The sequence below is a fragment of the Fundulus heteroclitus genome, chromosome 4 (assembly GCF_011125445.2).
Source record: "Fundulus heteroclitus isolate FHET01 chromosome 4, MU-UCD_Fhet_4.1, whole genome shotgun sequence".
Lineage (NCBI taxonomy): Eukaryota > Metazoa > Chordata > Actinopteri > Cyprinodontiformes > Fundulidae > Fundulus > Fundulus heteroclitus.
The window spans coordinates 4,411,525-4,426,917 of NC_046364.1; the positions used below are offsets into that span (position 1 = coordinate 4,411,525).

General features: G+C 38.1%; 1 protein-coding gene across 4 annotated transcripts in view; it reads left to right on the forward strand.

Annotated features, from left to right (window-relative positions):
• Positions 1 to 806: 806 nt before the first annotated feature.
• The window catches only part of LOC105938865 (high choriolytic enzyme 2), a 43,011-nt gene continuing 28,424 nt past the window's right edge, over positions 807 to 15,393 (forward strand). The window contains exons 1-5 of one of the 4 annotated variants that reach the window (XM_036135911.1): positions 807 to 859; positions 976 to 1,041; positions 1,300 to 1,330; positions 14,825 to 14,965; positions 15,084 to 15,204. In XM_036135911.1, coding sequence (XP_035991804.1) covers positions 988 to 1,041; positions 1,300 to 1,330; positions 14,825 to 14,965; positions 15,084 to 15,204 — 347 coding nt within the window. In that variant the 5' untranslated portion in view covers positions 807 to 859; positions 976 to 987. The remainder of the gene's footprint in view (positions 860 to 975; positions 1,042 to 1,299; positions 1,331 to 14,824; positions 14,966 to 15,083; positions 15,205 to 15,393) is intronic. The other 3 variants (XM_036135913.1, XM_036135914.1, XM_036135912.1) reach the window with 3 other exon arrangements.

Consider the following 15,393-nt stretch of genomic DNA (forward strand, 5'->3'; position numbering starts at 1 on the left):
CCCCAAAACCCTTAACTGTACTATCTCGTCTCCACCCTTCCTGCAATTAAGTGTCATGTAACTTATCGCTATCTGTCTGATTTGGCCCCACATTTACAAAAAAAAATTATTAAATTCATTAGCTACTAGCATTCATATTATGCAGCGTCCTATTATTGTTAATAGAATGATCAGGCACAGTTGTAGACGCTGATTTATTACCCATTATCTTATTCAGAATATCCCAAGTTCCTTTAATATTATTTCAACATCTAAGATCTAAGATTTTATCATAATAATCCTTCTTAGCCTGAATGATTGTAATCCCTGTGACTGAGAAGGACATATATGCCACATGTCCATATAGTTATTTTATCGAGTGAACAGACTGTGATGATTAACCACATTAACATTGATTAAGTTACGCTTTTTAACGCTAATGGATACATTTACTACAGGCGGCCGGATAGTATAATTCATCATAACATATAGTATTGACATAGTAGGTATATTTACATACATGTATGTACATTTTGATTTTATTAAATTTTGTGTTGAATCTTATTGTGATTACAAGAGGCTGTTTTACCATTTATGCTGGTCAGTCATGTTACTCGCTGGTGGACGCAGTGTGGCAGAAAGAGTTTTTGCCTTTTACAGTTTAAACTTGGCTTATATTTAAAATGTAAAAAGGCAGATGTTGCTTAGATCAGATTGCACTTTAGATCCCCCCCCCCCATTTTTTTCTTAGGCCAATGAAAACCCAAACAGTCAAGCTGAGCCACACCCTGTGTGAGGTGCATAAAAACAGAGAGGAGATTAACTTTAACTTACATCCTGCATTGAACTCCCGGGTCATCAGGTCTCTTCTTTTAATCAGGCAAGTTCTTAAATGTTAATTTACTCTTTTACATATTTTCTGAAGCATTTTTGTCACTATAAATATCCTAAACATGCATTTTATAAATTAAGCACTATATGTGATTTGAATTTTAGGTCACCTTCATCATGGTTCCAGCTTTTTTCTTCTTACTCTTCCTCTCAGTGCCAAGTGTCTTACTGGTAAGAGTTTAAGACCAACTTTATACCCAGTGAAAAGTGTTGTAATTACTCGAAATGTTTGATAGACTATATCAAAAATAAACATGCTTCTAACCTTGGAAATAAATCACTTGGAGATAAATTAATTTTAGATTTAGCCAAAGGAAAAACTGAAATGTTTAGTCTTTAAAAAACACTGCTTGATTTTCCTTTTTGTAGAAACACATTTATTTGCATTGAAAAAGCTATTTTAGCAGGAATGTTTTGTATGTTTTGCAGTGCGCACCAGTTGATGTTGACGATGCATCTGGTGAGTTAAATAATATCTATTAGACATTTCACATTTAAATAATTGTTTAATATCCCATTCCTGTATTCACAAAGATTCTCAGAGTCCTCTCAGAGAGAGTCTTAGCTTAAGAGAGTTTCAGATCGCTGCTGAGAACAACTCTGAGTAAGCAAATGACTTTGATCTTAGTGATGAGGTGTTGTTGACTCCTTGGCTAGGTGTGATGCTGTCTTTCAAGGGCTGTGATTGGTTGAAAAAAACAACAACACAACTGCGCTTCCAGTGATCAAAGGAGAGAAATTAACCAATTAAACTTGATTAAGAAAGGTGTTTCATGTTGATGGTCCCTCAATCACAGTGTAAATAGGTGGGCTTTGAAGGGTATTGCTGCAGATCAATGCACCTTTCTCTCTGCGTGTCTTGGTGCTGTTTCACACAAGCCTGGAATATATATATATATATATATATATATATATATATATATATATATATATATATATATATATATATATATGTATATATGTGTATATATATATTCTTTGTCTATTTTCCTCTTTTTATTAATGATTATCCAACATTTTCTTCTTATTTATTTATCCTCTGGTAAAATTTCTGCTGCGTGCGATCTCTGACCTGGTCTTGTTTAAAGCAAAAGTTCAGACCTGTTTATTTAAAAGGGCTTTAGTACTCATAATTTGAACTTTTGTGTGATTGCATTTTAACTGTTCTTTTTGTGCTCTGTATTTATTTGTTTTAATTTGTAAAGCACTTTGGTCAATGCTAGGCATTGTTGGAAAGTACTTTATAAATAAGATGTATCTTTATCTTATATTTATATTTATATTTAGCAGACAAAGGTAATCCTCCTTCAATACTTCTGATTGTCTTTTGACAACTTCACCCAAGGCTTCAATGTGTATTATGAAGTTTTCCACATTCAGATAGATAGATAGATAGATAGATAGATAGATAGATAGATAGATAGATAGATAGATAGATAGATAGATACCAGGTTACCGTACTTTTAGGACTATAAGGCAAATAGTGAATTTACCCTGTTTAGAATTCCTGTGAGACCTTTTCAGCTAGATAAGTAGGACACGACTGATCTACTAACCACCTCCGTCCTAGGGCCACACCCTTCTTCAGTGGACAGGACAGGCAACCTAGTAGCCTGAGGCCACCTGTTCCCCAACCACTGCCCTAGTTTACAGTGGCTCCTACTTTTATACAACGGCACTTGTTACACAATCAGTATTTTTTTTAGAAACTCAAAAGTCCCTAAGGGGTTGTTTTAAAGTTTGGGCTACAGGCAACCTTTCAAGACCTCCTAAATATTTCTAGAACCATACACCATGTCTGTTTTACAATCATAGAAGAACTCAGAAAAACGTTGACTCAAAAAGTGAATGTCCACAACTTCTAACAAAATTTTTCATTAATACGCTTTAGCAGGGGACTAGCAACAGCATTAAGCAATATAACAAATTACAAAATTAAACTTCTAATCAACTCCCTATTTCTTATCTAAGGCTGCGTACTAATGTGTTCAGGAAAGAATTTTAAATTTGGAGGAGCAAACTAACCCAAACTTAAGGTGGAAACCCAAAATGTCTTTGAACTCTGGGTAAAGGAGTTGTCCAGCCGAACAACTTCCCTTCTCTCGATGGCTACCCCGATGTCCTGTTAATGTCCCTCTCACAAAGACTCACACTCTGAGCCCCTGCTTTGATGTCTGTGCCTGAGGCGCGTCTCTTCTGCTCGACAAGTTGGTTCAGCTTGAGAACTCACATCTTCGGCACATCTAGGCTCTTCTCATCGACCAGGTCAAACCACAGCAGTTCTTCTTAACAGGATTTGTAGAATCGTTGGCCCACAATTGTGGAGGAACACAGTCAAGTGGATAACGGCTCAGTCCCGGTGGTTCTCAGAGACTGGTGTTCTTCCCCTCGGCCCGTTGCTCTTCTTTTCCTGTCTTGGATCTTTTGTTCTTCTGCTCCATGCAGCGTGTCTTCTTGAGACGAGATCTGAGCCACGAGCACACAGATAATCTTTCCTTTATGTGGTGAAAGAACTGTTGGGAGGTTGCAGCGCTTCACACCCTCCCCTGCATCGAACAGCAGCATCACATCTCTCATTTCCCTTTATCCTTTACCGCAGGCAGCGAGTAAGGGGAGTTGAAGGCCTGGTTCCTCTTTGTCGGTGGAGCTGATGGTCTAGTTCCTCCTTTCTAACATTGCAAGGGGCCCTTCGACCCTTTACCCCACTCACAAACTTGATGGAACCAAATGTCTAGTTCCTCTTCTTCTGCTATAGATGGACCACATCCTCCTTTCTTCTCGGGCAGACTTACTGCAAACAACATCTGCTCCTTCTCTCTAACCGTTGTTACATTTTTCCATTCAGCGCTCACTTACTCCTCCACGGTACCACATCCTCCTCGCTGAATACGCCAATTCCATTTTCCACTCAGCCTGTCTGCACTAAAACACTCATTACTTCATTTATTTAATACATAAGTACTTGATCCTTTTAGAAAAAGAAAAACAATTGGTCAATCATATAATTCAATACAGAGAAAGCAACCAGTTTAAACATACAATTACAGAGCTCTCTATGTTGTCCTTCTTTAACTTTACAAATTTATTGTCCAAATTAATTCCTAATTTGTAAGCAACAGGGGATATGGTCGAGCTCACCACATCACCGATTTTAGAGGTATTTTGACAGCACTTAACCCCAAGTTGCCTACCGAGCTGTGTATCGGTGTATAAATGTGAGCGTGTTAGTGAGTACGATTGGGTGAATGTGGCTTTAGTGTACAGCGCTTTGGGTGGTCAGCATGACTGAAAAAAACGCTATACAAGTTCACTCCATTTACCATATAAGAGACACTGAATTATAAGACGCGTCAGATATTCTTCCTAAGTGTGTAATATCACGCCGCCCCTCCGGTAGGGTGACCAGATGTCCCCCATTTCTGGGGAGCGACCCCGTTTTGGATGACCTGTCCCCAGCAAAAGCTGTACCCAGAAATGGCCCCGATTTCAGTGTATCATGGTGGCGTAAAAAAGTTTAGTGCAACAATATTTAACCATTACTGCTGCTGTCCCAGACATAGTAGAGCTAATCCTAATCCAAGACCTGGGCTAAACACACCTTTCCCACTCCATCGGCTAAGGCAAAAATAACCAACCCCCAGGCAGAGACACTGTGTAGTTGTCATCGCCTCCGCTTAACAAACTCAGAGACGTTCCCGGTTTTTATTAGCAAAATCTGGTGTTAAATACTTGACCTGTTTGCAGTCACCTTACAAAAAAGGCATGGTCCAAAAAATAGATAGCTCAATGTCCAGAATAAAGAAACCAAATGAGAATTTGACAAGGGCTAAGCAGAGGAGGCAAATCCACAATACAATACCGAGTCAAAAACAGGCAAGGCAGGCCAAAAACACTGGAAGTCTATTCAAACTAATGGCTTTTCAGGAATCTGACACTAGATGACTATGGGAGCTCAGTATATAAAGAGAGCAACAAAGGTGGAAGAGATAAAGTAAATGAGCTGCCACAGGTGCAGCTGCTCACACCAATCAGCAGAGCAGAGACCGAGACACAGCCAGGTGCACCGCAATTGACAACAGATCATGGGGAAAACAGGCAAACAGAACAGAATGAATGACACTTCTGGGGCAACGGTGGCTCAACAGGAAGTCATCTTGTGATTGGGAAGTTGCGGTTTCAATTTCCTCTTCCTTCCTTACCACATATTACTATTGCTCCGACCAGGCACTCAACCCCAAGTTACCTATCCTTAATACAGTGTATAAATGTGTGCATAATTGCAAAGTGTTACTGGATGAATGTGCACTTTGAGTGGTCAGTTTGACTAAAAAACACAGCATATAAACACCTTTACCACTATATGCCAGAAATCTTGTAAGTAACATACTTTCAATGTCTGAGCACAACGTCTCCTGTGCAGAGAGGAGCAGAGCTTTTCAATTATCAAGTGATCTTTTAGCTTCCCTGTTAAACCGCCTTGACGGCCACGTTTCCACCGCTGGTCACAACGCCTACGCTTGCTCCTCCTCCAGCGTGTGCTGCTCAGCGAGTCCGCCGCATTGTGGGCCTCTGAAGCCACGTGAACAATCTAGAGTAGTTTTATTTACAAGTCCAAAAACACTTGATGACCGTAACTGCAGCAGGCGCTGGCGGTCATATACTAACCTTCTGGATCGATGTATAGTTTGTAGCGTGCTAGGCGGCATATGTTGGTAGAAATGCTCGCAGGTTGTCGGGAGCTGTAGCAGTCGCAGCCGTTCAGGGCGCCGCTATCTTGGAGTCAGGCCCCTTGATTCAGACCTTGTCTTCAAAAATATGCCAATTGCTCTTGTCTGTTGTGGTGAATAAAGAGCTGTGCGAAAATGCAGAGTCCCAAAATGTACTGACTGACACCTATACAGTGGCAACAAGATTTGGAGCATGGCTGAGACTAGATACAAGCAGTTTTCCTTTGGCAGGAGGAGCTAAACTTTAGAGATAGTACAAGCAGCTCCGCAATCCGGATAGAGTTGCTTTTTCTCACTGTTGAGCAGGCGCACTGGAAGCTGTTTCAAGCGAGGGGGGCTGATGGCTTGGTTGGAAAACATGTGACGTCATTGTGTTGAGGGCTGTGGCTGACGGCTGACGTTAGGGTCACGGGGGGCGTAATGCAGCCGCTGTCTGGTGAACATTATTGTACACTGATTGCACGAAGAAAACTAAAATGATGCGGCGTGCTGCTGCTGCAGCGCATCAACTCCGCTTCTCCGGCCCCGTCTAGCGATCGCCACCTCCCCTCCGCCGCTATTTAAGTAGTAGAACAATGACTAGTGCAGAATTAAGTTGTATTTACCGGAGATGAAGTGTAGACTGCAAATTCTGTCGTGGTATGATGGCTCCCACAGTGCGCTCTTTTCATTGAAAATATCCATTTCTTTCTTTCTCTTAAATGACAGAAACGTACATCCGACGATTTGGAATGCCTCTGTGTGCAACCGGGAGCACAACAAGTCGTAGGCATTGTTTAGATTCCAAAAATAAACTAACTAAACAGGGCAGTCAAACTTTTTTAAAGTAGCAGGCCGCACACTATCAAGTAGGAGGGTGCACTTATGCCGGTGCCCAAACCCTGGAGGGGAGAATTTTGAAAAATAGTCTCCCTGATGTATTTTGGAAGCTTTCAAGACAGGTGATTATTTAAACAATAGAGTCACAGTGCATGTTTCAAATTCAATAAAAGGCAAAAAATGTGAATGATCAATTCTTCAAAAACATTTCTTTTTTATCATTATTCTTAAAACATTATTTTTTCACATGATGTTATCATCATGTTTTAACAAGGTAAGGTAATCTCCATTTGCATAAAATTAGTTTAATTTGAATTACTAGCACCACATAAAACAGATCAGATTAGGTGAGGTCTATTCATCTTAATATTATTATTCACAGTTCTGTTCTAAAAACGATCGTAACATTTCTTCAAGAACCAAGTCGAATTTTTATGATAAAAATACAGGGTTGGAATTTGAAATTGAATTTACATGTTGAATTTATTTCAGTCAAATCGCTCTTTCGAAATCTCTTATCTCAGTTTAATTTCACTTGCACTCATCACACACACAATATCATATCATCTACGAGGATTCTAGAGACAAACACAAAATGCATCCCCTGAAAAACTTCGATAATTTGCTGCTGTAATATTATATTATATGTAATATTATTGATTTTTCAGAATAAAAAGCTAACAGATGTGCATAATCAAAAAATATCAGAAATACAATTAAAGAGCATTCAGTATTGTAAGAAAGCCCGCACTGTTTCTGGATAAATACATTACTGTATGAGTTAAGTTCTGTTCCGTTTTATGCCTCTTTCCTTGTAAGTTTGAAATGTCCCATGCTCCTGAATGCACCATAGCTTTCTGACGCTCGTGAATGCATCACACTGGTCTATGAACCACTGAGCTATATAATATACTGGAGTGCTGATTTTGCCGAAAAACTGAAGTCACTGGCCGCCATCTTGCTGCTCCCTACTCTCATAGAATCCCATAGGATTTGGTTGCAATAACAAGCAGTTTTCTGGCTGTGTGAAAACGTTTCGCAGGTAATTCTACAGTCAGTGGATGTACTAACACTATCAACTACTAGGAAATTAGGTGCTGAAATATTTTACATGTTATTCATATTAAATATATATATGTATATATAAGTATGTGTATATCTATATATGTATATATATATGTATACACATATGTAAATATATGTTTTTGTATATTGTTATTTATATATTTATAAATGTTAAACATATATATTTAAATAAATAAAATGCAAAATATTTCAGCACATGACTTTCTCAGTTCTTGATATTTTTAGAACATAACATAAAAGTATATGGCATTTGACATTTTAAAAGTCTTAAGCCCCCACTGATCATGAGAAAATCCTCGTTATTTGATGCTGTAGCGCACATATTCCCTAGTTACTGGGGGAAAATAGGGAGTACCAATATGGCGGCTGGTGGCTTCAAAGCGACTCGTTCAAACAGACGGTGATTAGCACTCCAGTGTATTATATAGCTCAGTGCTATGAACGCGGTGCTGTGCACGTTTGATCTTCCGCTTAAAAAGCTTTGCAGTTTCAAAACTCACGTCGGCTCTCACGGTTTTATTGCACTTTTCGGCATAACACCGGTCTGTGTTTTGATCGGAAAAGAAAAGTAGCATCTCGGTTGGAACAAGGAACCCAATCACTCGTTAATGTTGCTCTCAGTGGAAACAGATGCTAAGGTGATTCTTGGGATGTATAATCGGGGAAAAGTAGGTGGCGGCAGGAGCTGCTATAGACGGAGATTTGCCGCCGTTGACGGGCTACTTTTGACTACACTGTAAAAAAAAGTGTAATATAACAGAATTTTACTGTTTATTTTACAGATTTTGTCTGTATTTTTAAAATACCATTTAATTTATAAAAAAAACCTGTGATTTTACATGTCAAATGTAAACTAACATGAAATCACTGTAACTGTGAAAACACACAATATTCCTGTTCTTTTACAATAAAACCCTATTAGAAATCCATATATTTATTGTTAAAATACGTTCACAAATATATCGTAATTTCACAAATATTTCGCTGTTATTTAAGGGAATAAACTGTAAAATTCAACTTTAAAACTGTAAAAAAAGTTAAAAATCATTTAAAGTTACTGAGTAATTAAAAGTAAAATAACTATTTAATTAGTAATTTTACTATAATTTCTTTGTTAATTGACTAATGTTTTCATTAAAAATAACTACAATTAGTGCAATTTCCTAGATGGTAACATGTATTAATATTATTTTAACATTTAGTTTCAAAGGTCTTCTAAACAGGAAAGTTAAGGAGGCCAATACCAGGATAAAACCACATAAACTAGGCCTACATGCTTTTCATCTGATGTAATTTACAGGAATAAAAAGTAATAGAAAGTATGAAACATTGCAGGGCCACACTGTAGGCTAATGTTTATTTATATATAAATCCAAACAATGTAAATCGCAAGGTCTTGAATTATGTTACAGCAAGTCTGAACAAAACACGTTTAATCAGGAGACATGCTACAACGTTTCCCTGCACACACACGTACACCAAAAAACAACAACGTCTCACAGCACCTGAATGGAACAACGTGATGACAACAACGCGACAACTCATTTGTGAAAAGCGTGGGTCCCGTTTGGGTTGGTCAACAGGATCTGTTTGAGAAGAAGAAGAAGAAGAAGAAGAAGAAGACGTCCCAGAATCTTTGCTAACCCTAAACAGGTGTCAACCCAACAACGTTGCGCGGCGGTTCCCGTTGGTCGTCTTCGAGTGAACAGCAGCTAATGCCCGATGTCAAGGCTGGAGGAAGGACGGAGGTAGAAGGCAAGTATCAAACTGAAGCTGAGTAGCATTAGATTTATTTACCATCATGCTTCTTAATTACTCAATCGGCACAAAATCCGCTAGCATGTGGACATGTTAGCTTAACTATGACGACAAAAGCATGACCGTTGGCGTCTTCACGTTGTGTAATTATATATTGTCGGCTGACGATTAAACTGAACGTTACAACCTTGAAATGATTATAGGAGTTGTTTTACCGATAAATCAATTAGAAGCGCCGTGAAAACGGCTGCAAAGCGCGCTCCCGAGACAGGGGGAACAGATTTTCACGGGGGAACAGAATTGCGCACACCTGTTCGCGCGACTTAACTAATACATGCAGCCTTTCTTTTCTTGCTATGTCCCGCACACTCTCCCGCTCTCATTCTCTTACACGAAGTTTATTTTTTTTAACATATGTTAAGATGCTTAATTTTGTTTCATCAACGTTGTCACGACCAGCCACTGACGTTAGCTTACCACTTAACAGTGAGCCATTACGTTTGCTTTTGTGATCTAACTGACACAGGCGGAGAGAAAGACGAACATTTGTTTAGAGCTGCAACAATTAACAATAATCGATTATTAACCCTCTTGCCTCTTCTACATTTTCACTAGTTTTTTGGCCACAACTTTCACTGTATCACTTGAAATTAATGTGTGATATTTGGCTAGGATAGGAAGCTTAATTTCATGTAACTTTCAAAATTTGGTTTTGAAATTTTGCTAACATCAATAATACACTGGGTAAAAAAAAATCATACTCGACCTACGCTTTTTTTAAATTATACTGAGATTTGGTAATGGTTTATTTCAACCAGTTACTTTCTTTCTTACTTGTCTTTCAACACTAGTCACTGGTCAACATTAAATTCAAAACAATATGGAAAAATATGTACATGATAAGTTAACAATCATCTTTATTGGGGGTAGATTGGCTAACACAGTTTAGGTCAACTATTTTACAACCAATAGCTTGGTTGTATTTCGATTTTTGGCAAATTTCATGGTTCATATTTTTTTTTCCACCATGTGTACTTTATTGTTACACCTCATGACGTGTCCTATATGCCAGCATTTGCATTGTATGAAGTGAAACAAGCAAGGCAGAGCATGAAATGTTGGAAGCCTGAGCAGAAACTAGATTATTATCCTTTGCCTGTGTACAAGCTTTGTGGGGCAAGGGTAATTTCACTTAAACATAGCATTGTTGACTCTGAGTAAGTTAAAAGTTAAAATATGACACTAATCCTTGAAAAACTGTATTTTTCATCCCTTCTAGTCCTCCTAGGCATGGATACAGAGAGCCCACTTCTGTCTTTCATCAAATCAAGTCTTCCTAAAATGAGAGACCATGAGCCTTTGTTGCAGCGTCTGCAAGATTTAGGAGTTGAGGACCTGGAAGACCTGAGCTACCTGCAGGAGAGTGACCCCCTTTCTGTCCTGAGACCAATTGAAGTCAGAAAGCTTCTGTCACTGCTCAAAAAGACAAGTATGTATTTCAATTTGTACAATAAACTTTGACATTAGAAAATTGTGCATAGTCAAAGTATATTTTTTAGGTACACCTGTTCAAATGAATGCAGTCCAATACAGAAGTTCTACTATTAATTATACTTCAAAGAATCTTCTCCACATTTTTGCTGATGTTTTCAAAAAAGGTGATAACTAGACTGTACCTTGTTCATCATTGATTTCATAGTGGGTGTTAGTGGTGGTGTACCGTACTGCATGATATTGAGAAGGGAACAGTTTGACGTGTGTCAATTGGCTACTTAGTATATAATTATGGTGGGTATTAATATACCCCGATTGAGCTATGTGATGTCTGTATGGCTAAATATTACTACTATCTGTCCTTTATTAAGGCCAACAAGATGTCTTGGGCACTCCTCCAAGCAACCAACAGTTCAGCAGAGCCAGTACCAGTACAAGTCCAGTAACACAGTCTGACGAGATGCACCTTTCTGGTGAGTATATGCATTTGTTGCACAGAATCACTTTTATGAAGAAATTACATTTCTGAGCCTGATGCTGATAAGGAAAAGGGCTCCATGAAAACCCACCTATTATTTCTGTATTCTCATCAGGTGGTTACAGCTTAGAAACTACAAGTTCACCGCAGTCAACACGTAGTTCAAGTGTGGGTATCACACCTCGTCGAAAGTCTGATAACAGCTGGCATTTTAAATTTCAAATTCCTTGGCAGAAAATTCCATCTGAGATCATCAGAAAGCTGGAAACGGGAAACCGGCCAACAAAAAGTGAGAGACTTGAAATCATAGTTGTTGGAAGTTGCGGTCTTTTGTCTCTGTTTATCACAAAATATTCCCCTTTTCTCTTGTCTTTGTACACAACAGGAAACTCAACTTTGGCAGCGGAGAATTTCATGCTGTCTGTGGACCAGACCATTGTGAATGGCCACATCAGAATCTTCAGTGATGCTCTTATGCTGATGTTTGGTTCGTACTACTGTATGAACATATCTTACCCAGCAGCCCAGGCATCAACTTTGGAGTTCTTACAGAGGTAAGACAGCACTAGTCAATTTAATACATCAAAATAAGATAATATATATATTATCTCCCAGTGCTAGTCGCCCCCCTTTTTGTTTTTCTTCAAAATTGCACATTGCCTATTTAAAATGTCCCTGTGTCCACATACTTTGACTTGAAATCAAGTGCCTGACCTCTTCTGAAAAGCTGAGGCCCTGTAGAATGGTACCAATAGATTGATTGTGTGATAAACTGCCAGTGTGGAACAAAGGGTAGAATATTAGTTTTCTTTGGGGGCTGTTTTGTACACCTGTGGAAATGACCACATTCTGCCCCCTTGGTCACTTATATCGTCTTGGAAACACAGCTGAGACCCACTACCAGGTCTAGGATAAAGTATGACTTCTAGGGAGTCATTTTTGTGTGGGCATACACGTGCGATTTTCTCAGTGTTCTTTTGGAGACTCCAAAAAGGACCTTTGGTTGCCAAAGATAAAACATTCAGTACTAACCTGAAAAACCTGAGGAGGTTTGTGGAGGTTTAGCTGTATTACCTTCAGCGTACATTCACAGCAGGGAAGCCTGACAGGCTGCTGCGTATGAACACTCATGCTAGGAGTCACTCAAACCAGACGGGAACCAACACTGCCACTGAGGAGGCCCCACTGGGAGGTGGAGTTGGGTCGCGGAGAAAAGCAGCATGGAGCTGCTGAGATGGACCTGAATGGACATTATTGAAGATGGCGCTGGCTCCTGCCCGGTCTAGGAGACTTGTCTTGCAGTCAGCAGGCAGATCTCCGGTCAGGCTTTTCTGCTGTGCATGTAGGCTGAAAGTAAAGCACCTGCACTTCCACAAGTCTCCAAGCATTTCCTGAATTTATCCAAATATCACATAACAAAATAATATCAAAAACTTAATTTGAATGTTCTGATTTTATTGTAAGAGGAAAAACAACCTTGTTTTCTTTTTTTCTGATTGAGTTATGAAATGGAAAAATGAAAGACCGACCCATGAAAACAATTAGAGTACAGTCCACACTGACTTTTTTTTTTCCCATTTGACAGGTGCCTCTTCAAGATAAATCCAGACAAGGGATCAAAAGTGGAGCGGAACGCCACCAAAAGAAAACTTGCAGTCAGTCCAAAGGTTCTCATACTGATCACCAGAATTGCAGACTGCGAGTGGAGGGAATAAGAAGTGCTCACAAGTTATGTATAATTTGTCCAAGTTACAGACTGTTATGGATTAATATCCAGTGAGGTTTCACATAAGCTGTTATGTAGCTTTGCTTTCAATGATGTGGATTACTTGGCCAAGTTATGGATGCCTTTTGGATGTATGATTACTTGACCCAGGTTATGGAAATGTTACTGTAAATTGGTAACAACTTTTTTCTTTTCTTTTTTTTACCTTTTTTTTGTTTTAGAACCAGTCATTTTAATTTAATTGTTTTTATTTTTTGAATATTGCTGTAATAATGGTTACAGTTAAATAAAAATACAGAGAATGGGAAATTATGGCTATTGTTCAGCTTAGTGTCATTCAAGCACAACAGTTCATTTAAGCCCCTTTTCCCACTAGCCAAAAACCGGTTTAAACCATTTAAAATTTAAATAATTCTGGTGTTATTAGGTGATTATAGTTTTAGTTGAAAGTCTGTTAAATATTCGGGAAATCAATGTAAAAGAAAACAAAAAATTAAATTTACACCTAAGTTTTGAAAGATTAAAAAAAATATTGTTGTATACTGTTACTTTACATCTAATATAAAGTAATATACAGCTTTTTTACATAAAACAATGCCATTAAAGCCAACTAATAGCACATTTCTGTAAATGTAAGCATTATTATTCATATTATAATGTTAATTTACCATCTTTATGGGTAATTTCATTGTTTTAAAACATAATGTTTAAGTAAATGTTAAAAACAAATATAACTAAATATGCATTTGATGTGATCTAAAAATAATGGTAAATTATTGCAATTGTAAACCCAAGATCACGTTTTTCAACATTTTTTTAACATGTTTTGAAAGATGAATCACATTATTTTGTGTCCATATACTGTTATATTACATCAAATATAAATTATTATACAACCTTTTTCCATTAAAAAAACAGCTAGGAACAGAACATTTCTGTGAATTTAAGCAGTATTATTCGTAAGACAACATTTATTTACCATATTTCTAGGTAATTTCATTGTTTTTAAAATGTGACTGTTTGTAATTAAACATTAAAAATAGGATGAAAATACGACAAAAACTTGTTAAATTACAACTACAAACTGTATTTTAATTATGGAAAATAACCGTATTTTTATGAGAAAGTAATTATCTGTTATTTCACAGTATTTTTCTGGCACCCCAGCTGCCAGAATATTACCGTTTTTTTAAGGTTTTTTTTTTACAGTGTACCCTGCTAAAGGTACGCTCTAAATCACCCGTTTTGTCATGTAGTAGACGAGAACAGTACTGTTTTTTGCCTACCCGCGGGACCCGGATGTAGCGCTGACGTCACGTCACGTGTGAACTGGTCTATTATGTTACTCCACAGCCCCCGTAAAGCCCTTTGATATTGTATCTGTTTGTAATTATTATTATTCTATATTGTTCTTGTATGTTCTTTTTTACGAAAAAAAAAAAAAACTACACAGCCCCCCACCATGGGGGGCTGATGCTATGACGAGGGAGACTGCAGCCCCCGCAGCACCCTCCTTCCCGCGTCTATGCTGTTGAGAGGACCCAACTGTGGTGATACCACCGTTTAAAAGCTTATTTAATTAATTCAAGTTTAATCATTTTAATGTAATTGGACACATCTCCCTGATGGGAGACTTCAGAGCAGAAGCATAATCTGTAGTCATCCTATATTGAATAGTAGAAAATAATGGGGGATTGATACCAAACAGTGCTAAAACCAAAGTCCAACTTGCAAGTATATGTCCAAGTATTGTTGAGATTTTTTTAAGTAGAGAATGCAACATCAAATTATACAGTAACTTTGAAGTAAATTTCTAAATGATTATTGTTTTGATATTCTGAAATTCTTTTGTTTTTTTATTTGCAGCAGAAACACCGATGCTGCTTGATGACATTGTCATACCTGATATACAGTCCAGGAACGCAGACCCATGCACTGCCTGGGGCTGCAAGTGGCCCAAATCTGAACGCTTTGTCTACGTGCCCTACAACATCTCCACTGCCTATAGTGAGCAGAACTGCTTTTAAATAACAATTTACATTAAGCGAACAATATTGCCTTCATGTTTAATTAAATATTCTGAGATTGGTAAAAAGCTTTAACCGATCATTCTACTTGTCCATAGGTGAGGAGGAGCGCAACCGCATCATTGATGCTCTAAAGAGCTTCAATGAGTCTACTTGCATTCGCTTTGTCCCACGTAAATCATCTCATCGTGATTACATACACTTTTTTTCAGGCGAAGGGTATGAACACACACACACACACACACACACACACACACACACACACACACACACACACACACACACACACACACACACACACACACACACACACACACACACGTCACTGTTCCAACATAAAACTGAATCATATCACATTATAATTCTGTTATATATATATATATATATATATATATATACTGTATACAG